At 28.1% G+C, this 23,073-nt stretch overlaps 2 protein-coding genes across 4 annotated transcripts in view; one reads left to right on the forward strand and one right to left on the reverse strand.

Annotated features, from left to right (window-relative positions):
• Positions 1 to 550, forward strand: part of LOC100205039 (ankyrin repeat and EF-hand domain-containing protein 1) — a 51,931-nt gene extending 51,381 nt beyond the window's left edge. For all 3 annotated transcript variants that reach the window (XR_010636822.1, XM_065791664.1, XM_065791663.1), the window contains exon 21: positions 122 to 550. Coding sequence is in view for 2 of the 3 variants with exons in the window: in XM_065791664.1 (XP_065647736.1) it covers positions 122 to 250 (129 nt within the window). In the remaining variant the exon portion in view is untranslated. The remainder of the gene's footprint in view (positions 1 to 121) is intronic.
• On the reverse strand, positions 8 to 23,073 carry LOC105844647 (neutrophil cytosol factor 2). The gene is made up of 9 exons (XM_065791665.1): positions 22,379 to 23,073; positions 17,849 to 17,931; positions 17,665 to 17,773; positions 16,901 to 17,035; positions 2,309 to 2,416; positions 2,007 to 2,078; positions 1,235 to 1,831; positions 547 to 695; positions 8 to 441 (listed from the first exon to the last, which is right to left on the reverse strand). The coding sequence occupies exons 1-9, from the start codon at positions 22,547 to 22,549 to the stop codon at positions 339 to 341; spliced, it is 1,527 nt and encodes a 508-aa protein (XP_065647737.1). The 5' UTR covers positions 22,550 to 23,073; the 3' UTR covers positions 8 to 338.

Below are 23,073 nucleotides of genomic sequence, written 5' to 3' on the forward strand. Positions count from 1 at the left end.
AAATACGTTTATGCTTCAAATTATATTAAAGTAACAACTTAAATTTACAACTTAAATAAATCTTTATCTATTAAAATAATTTTATTTATATAAAAGTAAAGTTTATTTTTTTCGCCTTTAGGAGGCGTTTCTATCTTTATGTCAACGTCGGCGGAGTCGCTTTGGTTGTGAAATCGATTTTAATGACTATAAAGCTCCGTTTGAAAAACATATAAAAGATCTCTTGACCATGTTGGACGAAACAAATTAACCTTTTTTTTGGCTAATTGGGATGCAGATGGAGATTTTTTCTTATAAAAATGCCTTTTACTTTCTTCTGAACCTGTTTTGATGCTCCTTTAAGCTGAAAAACAGAATAGCTTTTTCTTTGAGCTGTTTTGGAAATATTCGAGTAGGTTTTTTTCGTTTAGTTTTTGTTGACGACCAAGCTCACTACTGTAACTTTAAAGAAAAAGTAAATATACTAGAATTATTTAACAAAAAATATTATATCAGAAGTAAAAAATTGTAAACGTATATTTAATAAATTTAATTATATTTTTTTACCATAGTTCAATTTCCGTTGGAATTGTTTGAGATTTTATCAGGTTTTCAACATCATACAATGAGATTTTAGGATTGACTCGCACTTTTTTTGTAAAGGTATACTGAACTTCAATGTCAAAATACTCCAAGTTATTTGGCTCTGAGTCATTCTGAAAATTATAATTGAATTCTGTTATTTTATGAGGCGAAAAGTTTTTGTGAATAACGAGGCTGGAAATGAAAAGCACATTCCTCCCAATAACTCTTCCAAAAATAAATTACATTATGTAAACAACTTATTTTTTTTTTTTACTAATACAACAATAATCAGTTTATAAAAATTTTCTAACATTCGAAAGCACTTTAAACCTTTCAAGCCAAAACCTCCAAATAAGCAATAACTGTTCTAAAAGGGAGGGAGGGAGGGAGGGAGGGAGAGGGAGAGAGAATGCGAGTGAGAGGTTATATACTTATATATATATTTATATATATATATATATATATAGAGAGAGAGAGAGAGAGAGAGAGAGAGAGAGAGTGAGAGTGAGGGCGGGAGGGCGGGAGAGAGAGAGCGATGGCGGGAGAGAGGATATATAAGTATATATATATTTATATATATATATATATATATATATCTATAATATATATATATATATATATACACTTATATATGTATATATATATAAAACCTTTTAAAATAAAAAAATACATTTTTTTTAGAATATTTTAAAGCATCATCGGTGACTTTGACGGAGTTGAATCCGGATGTTTTATCCATCAACTTATACTTTAACGCCAACTTTTCACCGTTTTTTATAACAGGTGTAGTTTGATTTGCTGCTAAATTATCTGCTTTTTCATTACCTTGGAAATTTAGTTTATTGTATTCATTGTTTATTGTTGCACTTTGATCAAGTAAAATAAAATAATTATTGTCGAAAGTGTTTGTTGGTTCTTGAAGTTCCAAAGGTGTGTATTGATCTATATTAGTTTTTGTAGAAATACCTTCTTTTGGGTCACTCATTGAAGACTTTTGATGGTGATTAGTATTTTTATTTTTAAAATCAGAAATTGTTGTTGATTTAGGTACATTGTATACAGATTTAGGAGGTAACATGTAGGTGTATTCAGTTAAAACCTTATTAGTTTCAGCACGAGTCTGAGATTTTATATCAAATACAGGTTTTGCTTTTAATATTGGAAGTTGTTTATTAGGAGGCTTTCCAATATGTTTTAAGGATTTTTTTCGTTCTGGCTGCCTTATTTCTTCGAGCATAGTTTTTCGGTTAGGAACAATTGGTTGTTGCTATTAATGAAATAGATAATATGTATTAACAGGTTAAATAATATTTTTTAAAAAGCATATTATTTAGAGAAGGGAAGTTACCGTTATACATAAAAATATGTTTTTTCCGTAAAAGTTATTCTCACAATATTCAACACGACTATTATAAAATGAAATAACAATACATATAATAAACCTGTGAAACGAACTTTTCCTTAAGTCCAGAAAAACATACATATATATTATCTTCGTTTTCAGTGGCAATAACCTAAAAAAATTAATAAAACATAAACTAATTAATATATATTTTAATCAATTAACAATTACAAAATCAAATTATAACTAACTTTTGGCCCTTATATTGCCAAATTTTTAGCTGTTTTATGAATCATTGTTAACAGATAAATATTATCATTTATCAATTATCTTTTAATATGCAATTTAAAGGAACAAAATAATAAAAAATTTGTTATTCTACAAATAAATATTTATTTGTACCGTCGATTTTCCTAAGAAGTCTTTTTTTTTTAGGTTCTCCGCAAATAATTTTGAAGGTCTGTATATTACTTTTGGTGATGGAACAAATAATTTAATTGAAGTTCCAGTCTAAAAGAGATAAAAATAAAATAAAAATTTTGTTTAAAATAGTAGATAGTACAATAAACAATAGAAGATAGTACAATAAACAATAGAAGATAGTACAATAAACAATAGAAGATAGTACATTAAACAATAGAAGATAGTATGATAAAATTTTTATTACTTGTTATTAATTAGCTATATAATTGACTGAATTTAGAGCTGAAAGGTATCTCCTATTCTTTTAAAGTTTATTATTGCCAAAGTTTTTGAAAGCAGGTGATAAAGTCACTTGAAAGGTGATTTTATCACCTGCACTTGAAAAATGACGTTAGTGCACGCTTCGAGCTCACCAAAACGTTATTTCAATTCATTCCTGTGTATGAGGATTCACCATATATAAACTACTTAGTTGTAATTGATTATATAACAACGTCAACAAATTACACCTCTAATTTATCCGATCTTAAGCGTTTTTTTATAACTGTTATATCTTATTGTTATAGCCTTAGTATTTATTTTCATATTTTAGTTTAGTAAATGATTCATATTGTCACTTTATTTAGTTTTTATCTTACGACTAACATTTTCTATTTCAATTTTTTTTTGTTTTAAAACATTTTCTGGGACAGTAACGTAGCAGTTTAGCACACAATTCGGCAATTCATTTTGCATAGCGTATGTGTTATATTTGCTGTATTAATTTTTTAAATGCACTTTTTTGCTCTTTTTTTTTAATTATACTAGCAATTTTTATACAAGCTAGAATGTAATCAAGTTGTTGCATGCGCTAAATTAAAGTCACTTATAGTTTAATCAGAAATACCTTTCACCCTCCCCCTTCCTAATTTCCTTAACGTAGAAATTACATTTCAACTTATAACAAATCTCATTACTCTCTTCTGGATATCTATCTCTTTGAATTTTTACTGAACGATTCTATAATCTACATTTTGTTATTTTTTATAGTAGTATATATTATGCTGTTTAATAAAATATGTTACGTAACAGTTTCACGTTAATAATATTATTAAATTAAACGATTTTAAAAAACAGACCGGGGCTCAAAGAAAATATGGGTGATGCAAAACCAGCTCATTCTTTCATAGAGCCCCGTAATACATATAAATACCTTCAAAATGTTATAATGATCTAAGATGTAAAATTTCAAATTTAAATATTTAAAGATTTAAAATATATAAACTTATACCTAAAAAAAACATGTGTGTAATTACTACTACTAAGAATAAATAAAACGTAAAACGTTAGAAATACTTGACTAATTTAAATTATTAATTTGCAGAATTGAAAATGTGATTTTTTGCTTGATTTAATGATTTTACCATATTAAATTTTTTAATCATTTTTTTTTTGAAAAAAATTCCATTTCTTAGGTTTTCGAAATGCTATGAATACTCTATATATTTATTAATTTACTTTGGCAATTTAAAGAAGCTTGATTGTTCTGGTAATACTTTTCATTTTTTTCAAACTTACAAATAAAACTAGCTGGAGTGAAGTTATTTATATATTTAAAAATGAAAACTAATTGTTAGTAAAAATTTATTTTTTAATGTTTAATAGAAATTCATGTGCTGTAAACCAATCATTTATCTTATTTAATTCAAAGATTGGTGTTAAAAGTTTTTGTTAGATCAATAAATATATCTAATGTAAAATTATTTTCGTTAAAGCCATTATTTATTTAATCCACTAATTCAATAATAGCATGTTTCAATTGAATGATTTTTCTGAAATCCAAATTGCTTTGGATAAAAAAGTTGTTTTTCTTAAAATGGTCAAAGTTTTTATTATAAATTACCGGTTCGAATATCTTTTAAAATACAGAAAGCACTGATATAGGCTTGTAGTTGGAAACGTTGGAACGGTCATTATTTTGATAAATTGGAAATACTTTTGCTAGTTTCAATACATCAGGAAACAATCCTTGATCCAAGGAAAGTTTGACTATATAGAACCGCTGTTCTACTTATGATTTTTTCATTTAAAATTAGTATATTACTGTCTATATCGTGAAGATGATTTATTTCTTAGAATTACGTTTTAGAATTACGTTTCAAATCATGTAGATACATGACTTGACGGCCACTTGTATGATACCATTGTGTCGCAGAAGCAAAAGTTTTTCATTATATTTAAAATAACCAAACTTTCTATAAAAAGTAATATAATTTAACTATGACTTGTTACGACTTAACTATACAATTAACTAAATTTGCAGTTGAAAAATATCTCCTAACAACTCTTTTCTTCAAATCTTAGTAACTTGGTTCCACACTTCCAGAAAGTTTTAATTTCACTTTTCATACAAAAAATTTTTTTGTTTATTTGGAACAGGTTGTTTCCACTGGGTTTAACATTCGACTGTAGAGTTCGAAACGTAAACAACTGCATCCGTGCGTTTTACTTCAAAAAAGGTTAAATTTTTTCCATCCAATCAGATATCTGACGACTATTTATGATATGTTCAATTACTTTCAATCTATATTAACGTTTTTTCAATATTATTTTCAGTCAATATTTTTTTCTTAAAATCACCTTTTCCTATAAAATTTTAGTTTCCATTGCGAACCCAATTATATTCTGTCTTACATTTGACACCTTTGACAAGTTTGCGCGAGAATAACCGAATTGTCATTTTTAAGGCCGATACGGTAGGGGTGTGTGTTTGACACTCCCCTCCTCCCATCAATGATTTTTTTGTTCATTAAGTTGGCAAATTTCAAAAAACGAGGACCATTTTTTTTATTTTTTAGTCGGACAAATTGTAATGGCTCCACCAACACCTGCCCTCCCCCCACGCAACACCTATTCGCGCCGGCCCTATTCATTTCGCTTAAAAACTAATTTAAAAAATTGTCTTTTTAAAACCAAAACGCACACACATAGTAATTCGAATATAAAAGTTAAATTCAAAAACGAAAATACCGTATTGTCTTATCAAACCTTTTTATGACCAAAAACAACAACAATAAATTATTATTATTAGCAAATATAGCTTTATTTCACTATTACATTATGAAAAAAGATCTTCAGGGGCAAGTAGTTCTTCAGATTTACGTTTTTTAAAACTAATGTTAGGTAGTAAGGGACTCTAGATGCTTGGCTGATTTGATTCTTGGCTGTGTAACAACACCAAGAATCAAATCAGACAAGAATCGAACCAGCAAAGTTATTATAACTTTGCAAATTCTTTTTGTCAGAGCTTCTTGTAACTCCTTAAAGTAGAAACCAATAGTCAATTGTTATACCTCAGATTTATGCTCCCCGTGTTTCAAAAGCTTATCGATAGTTTGGGGAATCACATACCAGTTTTTGTTTATAAAAGCTGGAGCAATACTTAACTAAAGCATATTATTAGGAATTTTTCTTTATCTGATAAACATATCTACCAATACTCCTGCTATATCAGCAAAGGTACAACAGAAGAATATGCCATTTTAGCAGCGCTCCCATCATCAGTGTTGCCAAAACTCTATTTGGGCATATAAACTATAAGCAGAGATTAAAGTAACTGGAGTAACTCTCAGTTGTCCAAATTAAGTCTGAGATTAATTTCCACTTACTAACAGTTATTTATTTTTATAAGCAATTTTTGCTGAGTTTTGCGGTCTGTGGTGACGACTAAAATTATTGTTCAATTTTATTTGCTTATATCGAATATTCTTAAATTGAATGTTTATATAAGAAAAAATACTTTTGAAATGAGCTAATTCATGGTGTACATATAGAAACATAACAACATGAACAAGAAATAATTATGTTTAAAATTACATAAGTATTGAGAACAAAAGTAGGGATCATCAAAGTGTCAAGAGTGTTTTGAAACACTGAAGTAATATAAAAAATGATTTTGTTCGAGCTTATAAGTTTTTACAATTGTCATAGTTTTACGAATTTTTTAGTTCTTTTGATTATTATTTTACTAAGCCTTACTGTGCTCTTTAAAACCTAACTAATGTGTCACCTTGTCTAGTAGGGGTAAGTTTAGCAGACTGGAAAAAAAAAATAAAGCTGAACAACTGAATCAAAACTGAATCAAACAGAAAGAAAAAACTTTAATAAAAAAAGAGTTTTGTGATTTAATATATATATATATATATATATATATATATATATATATATATATATATATATATATATATATATATATATATATATATATATATGTATATATATATACATATATATATATATATATATATATATATATATATATATATATATATATATACAAATATATATATATATATATACAAATATATATATATATATATATATATATATATATATATATATATATATATATATATTTATATATATTTAAAGTAAGTGATTTTTAAATTGGGGCTCAAAGTTCAAGTTCTTTCACTTACTTAATTAAAGTGTACAAAATAAAAAGTTCGAAATTATAGACATGCTTACCGTTAACGATAGTTTTATTGAATATTTATTCCAATTCCATATCATGCATATTCATTTATCTATTGCTCAAGTTTCTCTTTACAGTAACTGTGAGTTTTTTTTAACTTGTTTTGGTTAACAGAAGCTTTCTCCCAACGAGTTAAGTAGAGCAGCTGTTGCTCTACTTAACTCGTTGGGTCAGTTTGAGCAGCTCGCTTTCTATCTACAGCTAAACTTAAGATAATATTCTCTCAAAAATATCAAAAAAATATTATTTTTTCTTAACCAATATTTAGCAGGTTAAATTATCTTTCTAATAGTAAAAAAAGTATGTAAATCTGGCGCGAGTAGGAGGGAGGGGGGAACGCAGCTGCGTCCCCCTCCCTCCCATTGTATTCTAAATGTAAGAAAAACTCTAAAGATCTGATGCAGCTACAGGCCTCCAAAGCATCTTCAGTTTTTATTTTTATTGAAAAACTTGCCTCCATGGTTTTAATTTTGCCAGGATTTTTAATTTTCAGTGGCATTTTTTATAACAATAACAAAACTTTCGAAGTTTCGAATTGAAGTTAATGCAAATGCTTCAAAAGGATGTTCAACCAACCTGGTAACTTCAAAAAAGATAATGGTTGATTTTTAATTTCATTTAAATTCAATTATTTATTGATACCATAAAGTTTTTTCTTCTCTCGCTAAGGTCTTTTTCGGCCCTGGTTCTTTCTACTTAGTCCTGCTGCAACATTTTTTCAGTTAACTGTTATTTTTATATCCTGTTCATAAGGTTTCTTAAAGATTTCAGTAATCTAGATTATAATTTATTTTATATATTGAAAGAGTTTTATTGAGATTTATAATTTCAGGTTCTTTATTATTTTCCTGGTCTAGACCCTCTAATCTACTAAACTCAAGTCGAAAAGCCTACAGTAAATTAAGTGATTAATTCCTAACTTAAATGAAAAGAGCTGGATGTATTTTTAATGACGAATGTAAGCAATAAAGTATTTTCGCTTCGTTTTGTATACAAGTTTTGATCATTTTTTTTTTTCAATATGTTTTTAGATTTAAAAAAGTTTTTACAAGTGTTAGCAATATAAACTACTTTTATCATGAATACATTCAAAATATATCAAATATAATTATAGTATTATATTAAAATATTATTAAGATATATTGAAACATTATTTAGATATACTAAAATATTATTAAGATATATTTAAATATTATTAAAATATATTTAATACACAAAGTAATAAAACAAGTGAAACGTTTTGTTTTTATATGTTAAGAAAACACGGTAAGAGTGGAAAAAAACCTTAAGTTATGTAGTCTTGTGATACTTGCAGAAAAATGGGTGAATTCTTGTCATCGAGGATCCCGATTTTTTTTTACTAATTTAATGAGATAACTATTTTATTAATGACTTATACTTTTCAATATTTTTAGTCGTGTATAATGCATAATGCAAACATAGCATGTATATGCATATCTATACTTGCCTGTATGATAAGGTTTTGGATTTTTGTTTGGCATATTTTTGATTTATCATAAGATATCAGAAAACTGCAATAAAATTGCTTGTATGGTAAAAAATATTTTTTGGGAATTTATATTTTTATTTTTAATGAATTTATTTCAGAAGAGATTTTGAGAAATGTTTTAGAATTAATTTGCTATACAGTTAAGGACCGTGATATGTTCTATCCTTTGGTCTGTTTCGAACACTTTAGTCAGATCAATATAGACTTCTATAACAAACTTTTCATCATTGAAGGAAATGGTGATTTTATTGTCGAGATCTTGGGTAGCATGTTCCGTTGAATGTTACGTTTAAAACCCGTACTAATTTTCACTTAAAATTCTTAAATGATTGAATATTTCTAATATATTTTTTTTATATTTGTATTCAATATCGTTTTCTATTATTCTGGAGGGTAAAATGACTGAAGTTATTTTATTTTTACCAATAATTTCTTTAATGGCTTATACCTTTTCTTTATGTTCCCATTATTTTTATTGTTTGGAAAAAAAATTATTTTTTTTAGATTTGTTTTTATTTTTTCAAGCAGGTTATTTTTTATTTATAATCATAAAGATTTTCTTTCTTTCTTATTCTTTTAAATATTTGATGTATAAGTTGTATTTTTCTTTTTTTCAAATTTACTTATTTTGGTTGTAATAAACGAAAATTTTAAATATTCTTCGTATATATTTATCCAATTTATTGTTGATAAAGATTCTATAAATTTAAACATAGAATGTTCATTGATTTTTCGTTTCAATGATTTGATTTTAGTATACTTGCATCTTCAACATTGGAAAAATTGGAAAGTGATCCGATATATCGTTTTTAATTACTCCTGTTTTTAAAGACTTATCTAGAAAGGAGTTTGTTAAAATATATCTATAGCACTAATGGAAGTTGTTGTAACACGAGTTGGTTGACCAATGATCGGAAAAATAACGTGTTAAAACATTTTATCAAAAACGATTTTAGTATAAGAGTGTTCGTTGTATTTTAAACTGTCTATACAAAGGTCACTAATGCAGAAAAATCTTTTTTGTTCGCCATTATTTTTGGTAAAGATTCATTGCAAATAGAAAGAAAATTGAATAACATCGCCATCAGGTGGTCTATAACAAGTAGAAACTTAAAAGTATTTTTTGTAATTTTAATTGTCATCTCAATTGTTAGGATCTTACTGGCATTCCTACTAAAACTGGCTGAATTAGAGACGAAGAGATCTTCTCTATTTTTTTTGAACGTTTTTTTCTCAAATGAAATAATTTTATAATTCGGAATAAAAAAATTTGATTTTTTTGAGATTCGTCGTCACACCATGATACTGTAAGGCAAATCATGTTAAAAAAAGTTGCAGTAAAAGAAAGTTTAGTCTGTCTATTTTCATTTAAACTTCTGATATTGATGTGTACCACGATGAAATTTTTTTACATCTATTTTAACTGGCAATTTAAATGTTTCAATATCAAAGTATATGCAAGTTAATATCTAATCCGTTAAAAAGTTGTATATTAGCGTCTTAAGTTTTTTTGCTAAAGATAACACAAAAAGTCAACAAAAAGATTTTTTTTTTCTGGTGCCGAGCAAACAATTTGTTTTTAGTATAGCATTTCTCATTTTGATTTCAAATATGCAACTCTTTTTTTACCATCAGGTCAAGTTTTAAATCTTAAGTATTTAGGGTAAAAACCCTAATATTGTCGAAAAAAAAGTTATTCAAAAGTATGTCAATCTGGGTCTCAAAAGAAGCGTATTTTCATAGAGATTTTAAAAATGTTATTCACTTGTAATAAAAATAAGTATTTTGTATATTTTTGGTGAATAACATTCTGTTGACTTTTTTTTTAAAAGTCTTGAGCATTTTTTCACATAATTTTTTTGTCAATAAATTTCAAGGAAAAATATTTATGTTTTCTAAAATCTCTATGAAAATACGCTTCTTTTGAGACCCAGGTTGACATACTTTTGAATAACTTTTTTTTCGACAATATTAGGGACTTTACCCTAAATACTTAAAATTTGAACCTAAATATCTTTACCACTTGACCTGATGGTAAAAAAAGAGTTACATAATTGAAATCAAAATGAGAAATGCTATACAAAAAACAAATTGTTTGCTCGGCACCAGAAAAAAAAATTTATTTTGTTGACCTGTGAAATATTTTGTTTTTTTTTAAATTTGAGAATTATAGTCCGCGGCTTATACGCTTTTACTTGTCCAGCTTGGTCTCTTTTGAGTGCAATATTGTCCGCATACTCGGTCTCTTTTGAGTACATCATCCGCATATCCTAATGGACCTTTCCCATAAATCGGCAACTGCGCAATGCATTGTGGTAGTTGTATTCATTTAAATCAAAACAATCCGATTAAAGTATTAGGAATTAAATACTATTATAATGATTAGTTCTTTTAATGCTAATTTAGAAAATAAAATTGATGCTAGTTCTTTTCAGAACTCTTGCCAGGCATCTAAAGCTATGTTTCGGGAACTTAAGCATGATGAGCTTATTGCTGTTGACGAAGAAGAATCTATAAACAAGAGTATATCAACTTGGTCAAGAGACATTTCACTTTTTTTTTTTTTTTTTTTTTTTTTTTTTAAACATCTTCGCTTCCAACAAGGCTGCAAGCAGCCACTAATTAAAGTTGGAAGTTACTGTAAGAGAAAAGATGAAGATTGTAGAGCAAGATAACGATTGACGGACGATTTAAAAGATTGCAAATTATATGAATCAGGAAAGCAAGATGAAGGAAGCGAATTCCAAAGAGCTGATGTTCGAGGAAAAAAACTAGACGAATAAGCGTTTTTGGAGCACTTAGGAACAGTCACAGAAAAAGGATGACACTTAATTGAATGACGAGTAACACGAGAATGAATTTTAGTAGATGGCACAAGAGACGCTAGCTCTTTCGAGCAGTGCCCATTATAGTATTTGTAGAAAAGAGAAAGAGAAGCAACATTACGACGATGTGATAATGGTTGAAGGTTGGCTGCAAGAGCAGGTCCAACTATGTTTACAATGCGTTTTTGCACCTTGTCTAAAAGAGAAAGGGCATCATTAGAAGATCCGCCCCAGATATGGCAACAGTATTCCATACAAGGCCGGATTTGAGATTTATAGAGGTAGAGAATAGAATCCAGAGTAAGAAAGTGGCGAGCTCGATAAAGAGATGCAACCTTAGCAGATGCTAATTTTGCAACCGATTTGATATATGGTTTCCAAGAAAGATTGGAAGTAAGAGTTAATCCTAGAAGATGAAGAGTAGGTGACTCATCGAGTACATCACCGTTCATAAATATAGGAAGATCTAAATTATTGCGATAACGATTGGCTGAAAAAAATTGAGTTTTAACTGAATTAAAGTTCACCAGCCACTGTGAGCCCCATGCTGTAGCAGAAGTGAGATCCTTTTCAAGCTCAAATGCCCCCTCCAGGCAATCAGAGGGTGTTGGTTTCTTATCACGACAAGAATAAATGGTAGTATCATCAGCAAACAATGCCACCTTAGATGTGAGAATATCTGGAAGATCGTTAATGTAAATTAAAAAGAGTATAGGGCCAAGGATAGAACCTTAAGGAACCCCTGAAGTTACAGAATAAGAAGAAGAGTGTTGTCCATCGAGGACAACTTTTATGCTACGATTGGAAAGGAAGGATTCAATGATCTTAAAGATGTTGCCGGATACACCATAAGAAGAAAGCTTATGGAGAAGACCAGCATGCCAAACTTTATCAAACGCTTTTGAAATGTCAAGAGCGATAGCCTTAACCTCTCCACCTTCATCTAATGCACGATAAAACCTGTCAGTTATTACTGTTAGCAAATCAGCTGTAGAACGAGAAGATCGAAATCCATATTGATGGTCAGAAAGTAAGTTATTAGATTCAAGATGAGAAATTAAGTGTTTGTTAATTAAAGATTCAAAAACCTTGCTTATGATAGGAAGAAGACTTATGGGACGGTAGTTAGACGAATCAGATCGCTCCCCAGAATTTTTGAAGATAGGGATAACAGATGCGGCTTTCCAGCAGGCTGGAAAACAAGACTCTGATAAGCACATGTCAAAAATGTATGTGTTAAAGCGAATGTAACAGCATCCATAAATTTGTTTATTGTTAAGTCTAATGTTGCTGCTTCTATGAAACGTAAACAATACGAAGTTTTTATACACTTGTGCCAATCTACTGGTGAAATACTTTATTCGAAATGCCATTGTAAAGCTGGTGCGGGGGGCTGTTGTAAGCATGTTGCTGCATCATTATATCAACTAGTTGATTATAAAGAGTTGGACATTAAAGTGGTCCCAGAAACAGAAACATGTACTGATGTTTTACAGATATGGCATGTACCAGGTGAATCATCCAACTCTGAAGCAATTTTGTTTTCAAACTTAAATTTTGAAAAAGCTGACGCTTTTAAAGACAAAAATAGTACTCGAAAAAGACCTTTAGTTTCAGGAACACGTACATACCATTCATTACCAAATTGTTACGAAACCTCAACTTTACAACTTCAAACTCTTTGTAAAGGTTTAGAAAATCTCTGCCAGGGGACATATATATCTTCAATAATTCGTGATAATAACTTTCAGGCATGTTCCTTTTTTAATTCATCTCTGTCAACATTTATAGACAATGATATTGCAGAACCTTTTAGTAAAAAAGATGACCGATTGATTATTATTACTCTATTTGACAATTTAAAAAAGGTGATTGATTTAAGTTGTTTGTCTACTGAACAAAAAGCATTTGTAGAATTACATTTAATTGTTGATATTGAGGAAGCTAAAAATATTGAAGTCAATACAGTTAAACAATCTGAAAGTACATTATGGTATCAAGAAAGATGCAAACGATTGACAGCTTCAAATTTTGGTACTGTAATAAATAGGTGGAAAAAATTTACCCTACATCAATTTTAAAAAAATGTTTACAAACAAAAAATATCAAAGCAGGAGAAAACTGTATGTGGGGAAAGGTTAATGAAGATATAGCAATAAAACTATATGAAAACATAACGAAGTCAAGTGTTACTCGATGTGGTTTTTTTATAAACCCAAAATGCCCTTGGTTGGGTTGTAGCCCTGATGGAGTAGTTAGCGCTGAAAAAGTACTTGAAGTGAAATGTCCTTCTTCAAAAAAACATTTAACAATTAAAGAAGCGTGTCAAGATAAAAACTTTTATTTGAAATTTAATGATGGTGCTCCAAAATTAAAAATAAACCATCCTTATTACTATCAGTGTCAAGGCGTTATGGCACTAACAGAAACTAAAACAATTGATTTTATTGTATACACAGAAAAATCATTGCACATCGAAACAATAGAGTATGATGCGGAATTATGGAATACAATTATTTTTCCAGAGTTAACAGATTTTTATTTCAAATTTATGTCATCAGAAATATTTAAAGTAAAATAAACGTTTACAGAATATTTATAAAATGTTTCTTTTTTTGTCTGGTTACATTATTTACTATCAGTTTTTATTAGAGGTGGCAGAAAAGTAACTAAATAACAAACTATGACCCATATTTTGTTCATGTCAGCAGCCATTGAAAGTGGAAATGTGTTTTGTAATATTCTGTAGTTTTTGATTCTTGCAATTGCACGTTCGACATGAATTCGCACAGATGCAATTCGTCTTGTTTCTAATTCTTTTTCCAATGTAAGTTGAAAATCGCCTTCAAGAAATGGTGGTATGTTGAGACTAATTCCTTTTGGTAAGTCATTTACGATATCGAAACCTCTATCAGCCATCAGGCTATCACCTTTTTCTAATAATTTTAGTATGCCACAGTGATTTGTTATCTGTTTATCACTTGATCTTCCAGCATATAAATCAGATACAAATGTAATGGCACCACTTGGTGCAATACCAATCAAACCCTTTGCTGTGTGATGATGTTTATATTTTGAAAACATAGCTGATTGAGTGCGATAGCTAGTTGGCATCACAGTAAATATTTCTGTACAGTCTATAATTACACGAGTATTAGGGTATACATCTTTAAAGCAGCTAGGCATTGTTTCATTAACTAGTTTTTTTGTTGGCCATATTGGAATTGATCTAAATTTTATGTGCAAAAAATCATACCAAGTAATTAATATCCTACTGGTAGTGCTTGATGAAATATTAAACCGTATTGCTAAATCTTCTATAGGAAAGGCGCAACGTAGTCGAATTAGCACCATGAAAAATTCCTCTTCAACGTTTAATATACGTGATCTTCCTCTTGTTTTAGATGAAGAATTTTCACTTAAATCATCAGCAACAGTAGACATTGAACCCCAATAATTTAGTGAATATATTTCTGGTTCTAAAAACTTCATGACTACTTTAAATAGTTCAAAATTTTCAAAACCTGTGTAAAATTTGAAATGTTCTTTGTTATGTTTAAACCTTTCAACTGTAAATTGTGATAGAATTATTTTTTCATTGAGCTTACATATAGCTTCTTTTTGAGTGTTTTCTAACGCTTGTTTTTCTTTTATAATGTCCTCAATTTGATCTTTAAGAATTTTATTTTCTTGTTTTAATGCTTCTTCGTAGCTTAAAACAGGTGTCGATAGTTCTTCACTATAAGGTATTTGTATTGTTTTATGTATTAAACCAAGGCTATTTTTGGTTTTCCTTGGTACACGAGCAGTTAGCTTAACTGTTTTTGGAATAATTGTTGGAACATTATTCATATAAGTTTTTTTGTTCCTTTGAAAGTGTGCTGAACAAACTCTGTGTGAAGAAGAAGGACTAAAGTCTTTTCTGCTAATTTTGGCTAACCATAACTTTCTTAACACTTTTTCCTTGGGTATAACATAAAATGATAAGTTTTTATTACGCTTAGAATTATTAAAACAATTTGGTACACAACAAGTACATCCACCACTTGTTGAACTGAAGTCAACTTCACTGTGTTCAACTTCTCTCAGTGAGATCGAATTCTGTGAAAAGAGTGAAGTTAAACTTTGTGAAAAGAGTGGTTCACTGTTTTCGCAAAGTTCAACTTCTCCGTTAAAAGTGAGTTCACCTTCAGTAATTTCACTATCATCTTCACTGTTTTCATAAAGTTCAATTTCACTGTTTTCACAAAGTTCAATCTCACTGTTTTCACACAATTGAACATCACTGTTAAAATTTATTAGGCTTTTCGACATTTGTTTTGATTTAAATGAATACAACTACCACAATGCATTGCGTTTTTGCCGATTTATGGGAAAGGTCCATTGAAATACTTTATAAACTATTTGAGGTTCGTCGATTCTTAGGCTGTTTACGGAGTGATCTGTTTTCCAAATCTTTTTTTTTTTAAAGTATTAATTTCATCATTAATCTTATGGTTTATTTATGTGAGGTTACTTGAAAGCTTTCCTTTCGTAAGTTAATAAACTCTTTAAAATTGTTAAAGTTGAGATTTTTGATTTGTTGATGTTGGTTTTGCTTTCGAGTATATCTCCGTGATAATTTTCAGACTTGAGCTTAAAATAGTTTTAAAATTGTTTATTGGTTTCTTATACTATTTTCAGTTTCTTTAAGAATATATATTTTTTTGTTCTTTGATTTTTATCGTTATAAGTCCTTCAATATTTTTCACTGGAATTTCTATTTTTTTCAAAAAACTAAATTAAAGGTTTAAGTTATAAACTTTTATTTCAGGCCGTAAAACTATTCAGGTTTTTGAGTTATGATAATTAACGTGTTTGTTTTTTTTGCATGACCGGATTTATACTGGTGACCATGTGAAAGTAAAGTTCTCTCTGGTATATAGAGGTTCTGGGGTGTGATTGTACATTTTTTTGGAATTCGAAATTACTGTACTTCAGTTAGCCTATTTCGATGGAAGAAAAATTTTAAAAATTTTCAGTAAACAAAAAAGTGTTTTATGGTTGCCTGCTCAAAGTATAAGGTGAAACAGAACGAAATAGTTGTCGAGCTACACAGGCAACAAATATTATTGGGCCTCTAATATAGTGGGGTTCTGTGCCATGGCACACCCTGCCCACGTCTAACTCCGAAAAAAAAAACTTATCCTAATACAAACTGATGTTTGTTTTTGCATGAGTTTTTAAATGCTGGTTTTTGTGATATGCAAAGTAAAAACAGAAGGACTAATGTAGTGTAAATAAATCTGTGAAAATAAAAATAATACAAAGTGAGATTTTTTTGATTATGTGATTTTTTTTTATGAATTAGATTTTTTGATTTGATTTTTTTTTTAATTTTGTTGAATTGGACAAAAGTTACAAATAAAAAAATCAATATGGCGCCAAGATCTTAAGAGTGATAATCAAAAAGAGTTTTTTTCTTTTTTTTTTGTAAGAGGGGTTACCCGGTTTGTTTGGATTTGGATTCACTTTTCGATACATATATCTATATTATCATATACCTACGTAATCTTATATTAAGTTAAAACTTGATTGTTATGAGTTGTCACTAAGTCTTTGTTTGCTGAACTAAGCTATCTTCTTTGCTATACTGCTGACTTATTTGCTCTAATATTGCCAGCTAATTTCTCGCTGGGGACATTGTAAGTAATACCCTTAATAAACAAATTGGTAATTAATACCTGTATATTATCAAGAAAATCAACAATATTTTCATGTCTTTTTTCCACTTTGCAGTTTATTGCTAGAAGCAGCATTACTTTTGCTTTCCTGTAGTTCTTCCTGCGGTAATAGGTATAAGCCTGGTTAGTCAGTATCTATAGAAAGATAAGCTAATCAATATAATAGTCTATATTGAATCTAGTTGTACAACTAAAAATAACGTAGGCTGAGGAACGTACGCTGAAGAATGTACGCTGAGAAACAAACAATAAATAACAAACATAACTTTACATAAACAGCATTAATTGTTAAAAAACTACGTCGAGAGAAAAGATTAAAGTTAAAAATTTTTTTCTGTAGAGCATTTAAACCGTAAAAATAAGGTTTTTGTTATATATACTTTTATTACATATGCATTATTTGTTTTATTTATTATCGTTTAAATTCTTTATCTTAAAATTATGGATAACAAAGACTAATACTGATAACAATGGCTAAAACAATTTATTTTCTCCAAAGTGTTAATTAATTTTCATTAAATTTATTAATTTTAATCTAGTTTGTTAAATATTTTCTTCTTAAATCATATCTGTTTTTTACTGATTCTATTTGTCTTCATAAGTTTTAAGATAGTTATAATCTTTTATCTTATAGTTATTTAGAAAGAAACTCAACCATAGGTTTCAACTGTAAAACAAAAAGTATAGAATATGTTAAAAACAAAAAGTGCTACTAACTTATTAATTTAGTTATTTAAAGTTGAAAAAAATAATAATATATAAACCTCGCATTGGTAAAGTTGAAAATTTAATCCAAGTTGGCGATAGTCTAACATACGGTTTCCTCTTAACAAGTCAATAGCTTTTTGAAAGTTTTCAAACGCGCTAAGGTAGCTACATATATATGAATAAAAAGTTATAAATATTTGCCACTCAACACAACTGCATTAGTATAAAATAAGAACTTACTCCTGATCAAGGCAGTTTGTCAAGCCTAACATGTAATAAGCTATTGCCATAAACGGATCCAAATTAATTGTTTCTTGGAAACTCTAAAAGAAATACTTTACATTTTTTATTTAATATATAAAGAGTTATATAACTTTTTGAGAAAAAGCCTAATTAACTTTTTGGAAATGGTTCTAGAAAATTAGGATACATACCTTTGCCTTGAAAATGAAACTGTTCGTCTAATTTGATCCAGTTTCAAACGCATTATTTATTTTTAAAATACCACTTGAAAATGATATATACTTAATTTAATCTTTAAATCCTTATTTATAGTATTTCAAGTACCTTATCCAAAGCAAACATTTTTAAATTTCCTATTTTGAAAAAATGGTTCTTAAAGTTTTTTAGACCGAATAATTGTAGTTAAAACTTGTGTAGGTTTGCAACAGTAACGGATCCAGCATTTTTTGGTATTTGATATCGCTAACTTGCAAACTACAAAAATTTATATGTTTATACTTATATCAAATAATGATGCTTTGCAAAAAATTGCGATGATTGGTGGCTGGGAACAAAAAAGCCCTAAAATTTAATCCCCTACCCCATTCCTTCCAGCCCAAACTTGACGGCAACAAGTTGATAAAATATTTTTGTACTATTCTCAACTAGACATCGATAAATTTTAAGTTTCATAGCTCTATCTCTCAGCGTTCAAAAGTTATGACCATTTAAAGTTTAAAACCTCCTCAATTTGAGGGGATTACAAATTTTATATGGTCATAGTTATTGAACGCTGAAAGATAATACTATGAAACTAAAAGTTTACTGAAAAATAATATAAAAATGTTACACTTCAATTTAATATACCAAGCGTCTTGTAAAAATTTTTTTTTGTTTATCAAATTAACATACTGTCCATTTGTTGAAAATAGTTTACATAATTTAGAATAATACACAGTTTCACAGGCAACTAAATCGATGTATCTATACTACGTCCAATACTAGATGGCCAATCATCTTTTCTTTACTTGTTTGTATGATATCTTCTGCGAATAGAATAAACACTGATTTTTTGCTCCAAAACGTTTTAGCTCTGAACCAGTTCAAACCTTTCAAAATTAGAATAAATATATATTTTTTCCTTTTTCGCCCACAATGACAAGAATAACGTTCATGGTTTCTTTACCGATTATAAATGTTTTACCATCTTTTTGTTGAACATTAAAGATTTAATCTTTAAGAACATTTCTTTAGAAGAAATCTTCTGAAAAAAGATTTCTTTAAAAGAAATCTTTTGCGCGTTACTACTAGCGTGTTTATAAATGAGCAATATTTTCGTACAAAAAGATTTAAGTTTGACATACGGTTTTTTTGTTTTGTCCTTATTATTTTTTAGGCATTATATATATATATATATATATATATATATATATATATATATATATATATATATATATATATATATATATATATATATATATATATATATATATATATATATATATATATATATATATATATATACATATATATATAGGAGAGACTGGAGCTAGTTGGCCACAGGGGTAAGTTGACGAACTGCGTTTATCTTCAGAGCCTTTCATCAGAAAGTGACAAAAATTACACAGAAACTTCCTAATTGACCATTTCATCATTCATTATAGTATTGTCAGGATACGTAAAACGTAACTTTTGGAACATCGCTTCCTTTTTATTTTACAAAGAAAATAGTTAGTCGTATGAAAAAAAAAAATATTGTAAAAGTTCCAGTCACAATTGGTTTAATATATCCAGTCAGACTTTTTTCAAAGCTGCTGTTTTTTAGGAGCTATAGACTGTTTATTAAAAAAAAGGATTTCGGGGTAAGTTTTCAAAATTTTCACAGGGTAAGTTGGCTCATAGCATTTACAGTTGAAAAATATATATATTTTTATTAAAATTAATTTTTTTTTAATTTTTAACAATATTGAAAAAATTTATTCTTACAAAAAAATGAAAAAATTTTTTTTAGGTTTTTTTATTCACAGATAAAAAGAGGGCTACTGTTTTGGCTGTTTACGTACTAATATTTGGTACCAGCTAAAAGTAATATTAAATTTTTGGCTTTAATTTGTTGCCAAAATTAATAGTAAAAATATTTTTATTATTTTTGCTCTTAATAGTACATTAATAATCATTTTTATAGTTTGCGCCAACTTTCCCCGTGGTGGGATATATATATATATATATATATATATATATATATATATATATATATATATATATATATATATATATATATATATATATATATATATATATATATATATATATATATATATATATATACCCCGTGGTGGGGTGTTTTGGCGCAATTTTATTTTGAGGGCCCGGAAAGGGCCCCAAGAATTTTTTTTTGTTTATGAATGCAAATTTTATAAGTTACCCAAATTATACTCTTTGAGACTACACTTTAACCAAGCCAACTACCCCCGGTCTCCCCTTTGTATATATATAAAACAAAATCAATCTTTAAATGCAACAATACAAACAAATCGTTGTTAAATTTGGTACCAGACCCCTAGATTCAACAAACTAAATAAAATAAATTCTAAGTATTACAAAAAGAGGATTTCTGCAAACAATTTAATTTAATTTCTGCAAACCTTTTAAGGTAGAATATTATACCCTGTAGGTCAGAAAACTGTATGACAAACCATTGTTTTTAGTATAATTTTCTATCTTAATAATTAGAAAGCTATACCTTACTAAGGGTATATCACATAACTTACTCTAAGGTAGAAATTTCTGCCTTTTTTTTTTAGTGTGTAGGTATGATGATGGATTATGTCAAAAAGCTTTGGCTTAGTTAGATTAGGCTAAGCTTTTAGGTTATGCCACAAATTATTTTGAAAAAATTACCAGTTACCGCTTAACTCTCACCCATTTTGTCAAAACTTATAAAATAAAAAATCAACTATCTATGTTTCTTTACAACTCCTTTTACATGAAATCTTCTTTCCTGGCTTTTAATCATGCAAATCAAGTCAGAAAAAGTCTGCACCTGATCAAAACTTGTAGAAGGTCTGCACCTGGTAAAAACTCGTAGTTTATTATCATTAGAAGCGTAATTTTACTTTAAGCAAAAAAACTTCCACTAAAAATCTATTTGTGGAAAATTAGTCACTATTATTTTAACTTTAGGTCATTATTTTGAGTTTTTGAAGATATTTTTATTTTATGGTATCCTGATTTTGGTTCTTATTTTCCATTTATGTAAATAAAGTCTGTGTTTGCAGAAATCTTTTTTTAGTAATACATAGAGTCCCCTGCATTCAATAAAATAAATATTTTATTGGATACAGAGGACTGTAATTTAACCTTGCTTTTGATCTTGTCTCAACCAGATCCGTTTTGACCTCTTAAACAAGTAAAAGTTCTCAATTTGTAAATCTATAATAATGTCCAAATCAAGGAGGTTTTTTAATTTTGCTTAAAACAATTTGAGGCAAATCGACTTAGCATTTTAACCGACTGAGCAAGTCTTAAAGATGTTCAAAAAGAGACTTTAATAAAGTCTTAAATATTGTATAAAAAAAAAATCCAAAAAGTTTTTTTTAAAACACAATTTTTATTTATTTCATTTAAAACCAAAGTCAAGATATTTGACAATAGTTTTGTTGTTCAAAGCTCTTTTTAGTTCAATTAAATGAAGTCATATATGTTTTTTGCAAAATAATTTTCTGCATATATATTAATAAAACATGCCTATTTTCAAACTGCGAGATATAGATATGTATACTGGTTACATACATGTATGGAAAATAGTTGTTTTATGTTATTTTTAGCATAAATTTGATGACAATAAAAAGATTTATGGATTAAAGAGCTCATTTTTAAGTCTGCAATGCTAAAATGTAAAATGCTACTGCACTTCAGTGCACTTTGATGTAATGCTGCGCTTTGCTGCACCTTTGTAAAATTTGTTAAAATTCATAATTTTAATACAATATTATTTTTAATAAAAAAATTTAAATCTTGTTTTTTCGAATGAAGCTATGTAACGAATTTAGCAGAGATTTCGGGTAACTGAGGCTTTTGAGTACCCAAAGTTCTTGAGTTTATCTGTTTTATGTGCACAAATTTCTACTTATTTTCACATTCTGACTCAAAACAACATTTAGCGGTGTACAAGTAGTCTCCACCGTTATTTTTAAAACTTTTTATTTTCTTATAGTACAATTAATTTACTTGGAGGTATAATTAAATGAAAATAACAAAAAAAAGTAAAAGAAATTTACTAGTCAAAACATTGTTATTATAAACTTCTAAATTTTTACTTTCATAAACATATTTACTTGAATTTACTCTAATAAAGACATACATACAAACGAACATACTTATATATATTATATATACCTACATACGTTATATATACAAACATTTAATATTTTAATAATCGTACTTAATAATTTTGTACGTTCAGTGTTACTTAACAATATTATATTGTGTAAGTTACAAATTTATAATAGATATTGTAAAGCATTCAATATTGTATGTTAGTAATACCTTTACTGCTAATTGGACATTCCCAAGAGCAAGATAACTGCAACTTATATTAAAACTAATTTTAGAGTTTTGGAGAATTGTTTTGAAGCATTCTATGGCCTCTTCTATTTCGCCATTATCATAAAGATTGACTGCATTAGACCATTTTTCAATTTCACTCGCTGAATTCATTCTCGACAAACTTTGCACGGTTTAATATGCTCTATTTGATAAATGCTTGGAATGCAGCTGTTACTTTCAACGAAGCAAAAATGTCAATAGCTTTAAGTTATCCATTGGGATAATAGCTTTAAGTTATCCATTATCCATTGAGTTATCCATGGTTACTCAAAAGCTACTATTAGTGAATTTTTGTTTAATCTTTAGTTTTGTATTTTACAAGACGGATATAAATTGTGCTTATTTGATTATACCAATTGTACTTTAGTATATCATTTTTCAAATTAGATGGCTTCGCATACAAAGACGAAAAGAAAAAAAAAATCAATAAACTTTGAGAGCATTTTTTATACATTAGATCAGAGTAAATAAAAAAAAATTGAATAAAAAACATACAGTTATCTTTTTATTATATTATAAATTCTTACAACATCGTTTAACATTAAATTTTTGAATAAAATTTTATATTCATTTGTATATTTACAACAGAAAGTAAAACACAACATCAATTTAAAAAACAAAATCCAAATGCAATC

Source organism: Hydra vulgaris, chromosome 02 (assembly GCF_038396675.1).
Source record: "Hydra vulgaris chromosome 02, alternate assembly HydraT2T_AEP".
Lineage (NCBI taxonomy): Eukaryota > Metazoa > Cnidaria > Hydrozoa > Anthoathecata > Hydridae > Hydra > Hydra vulgaris.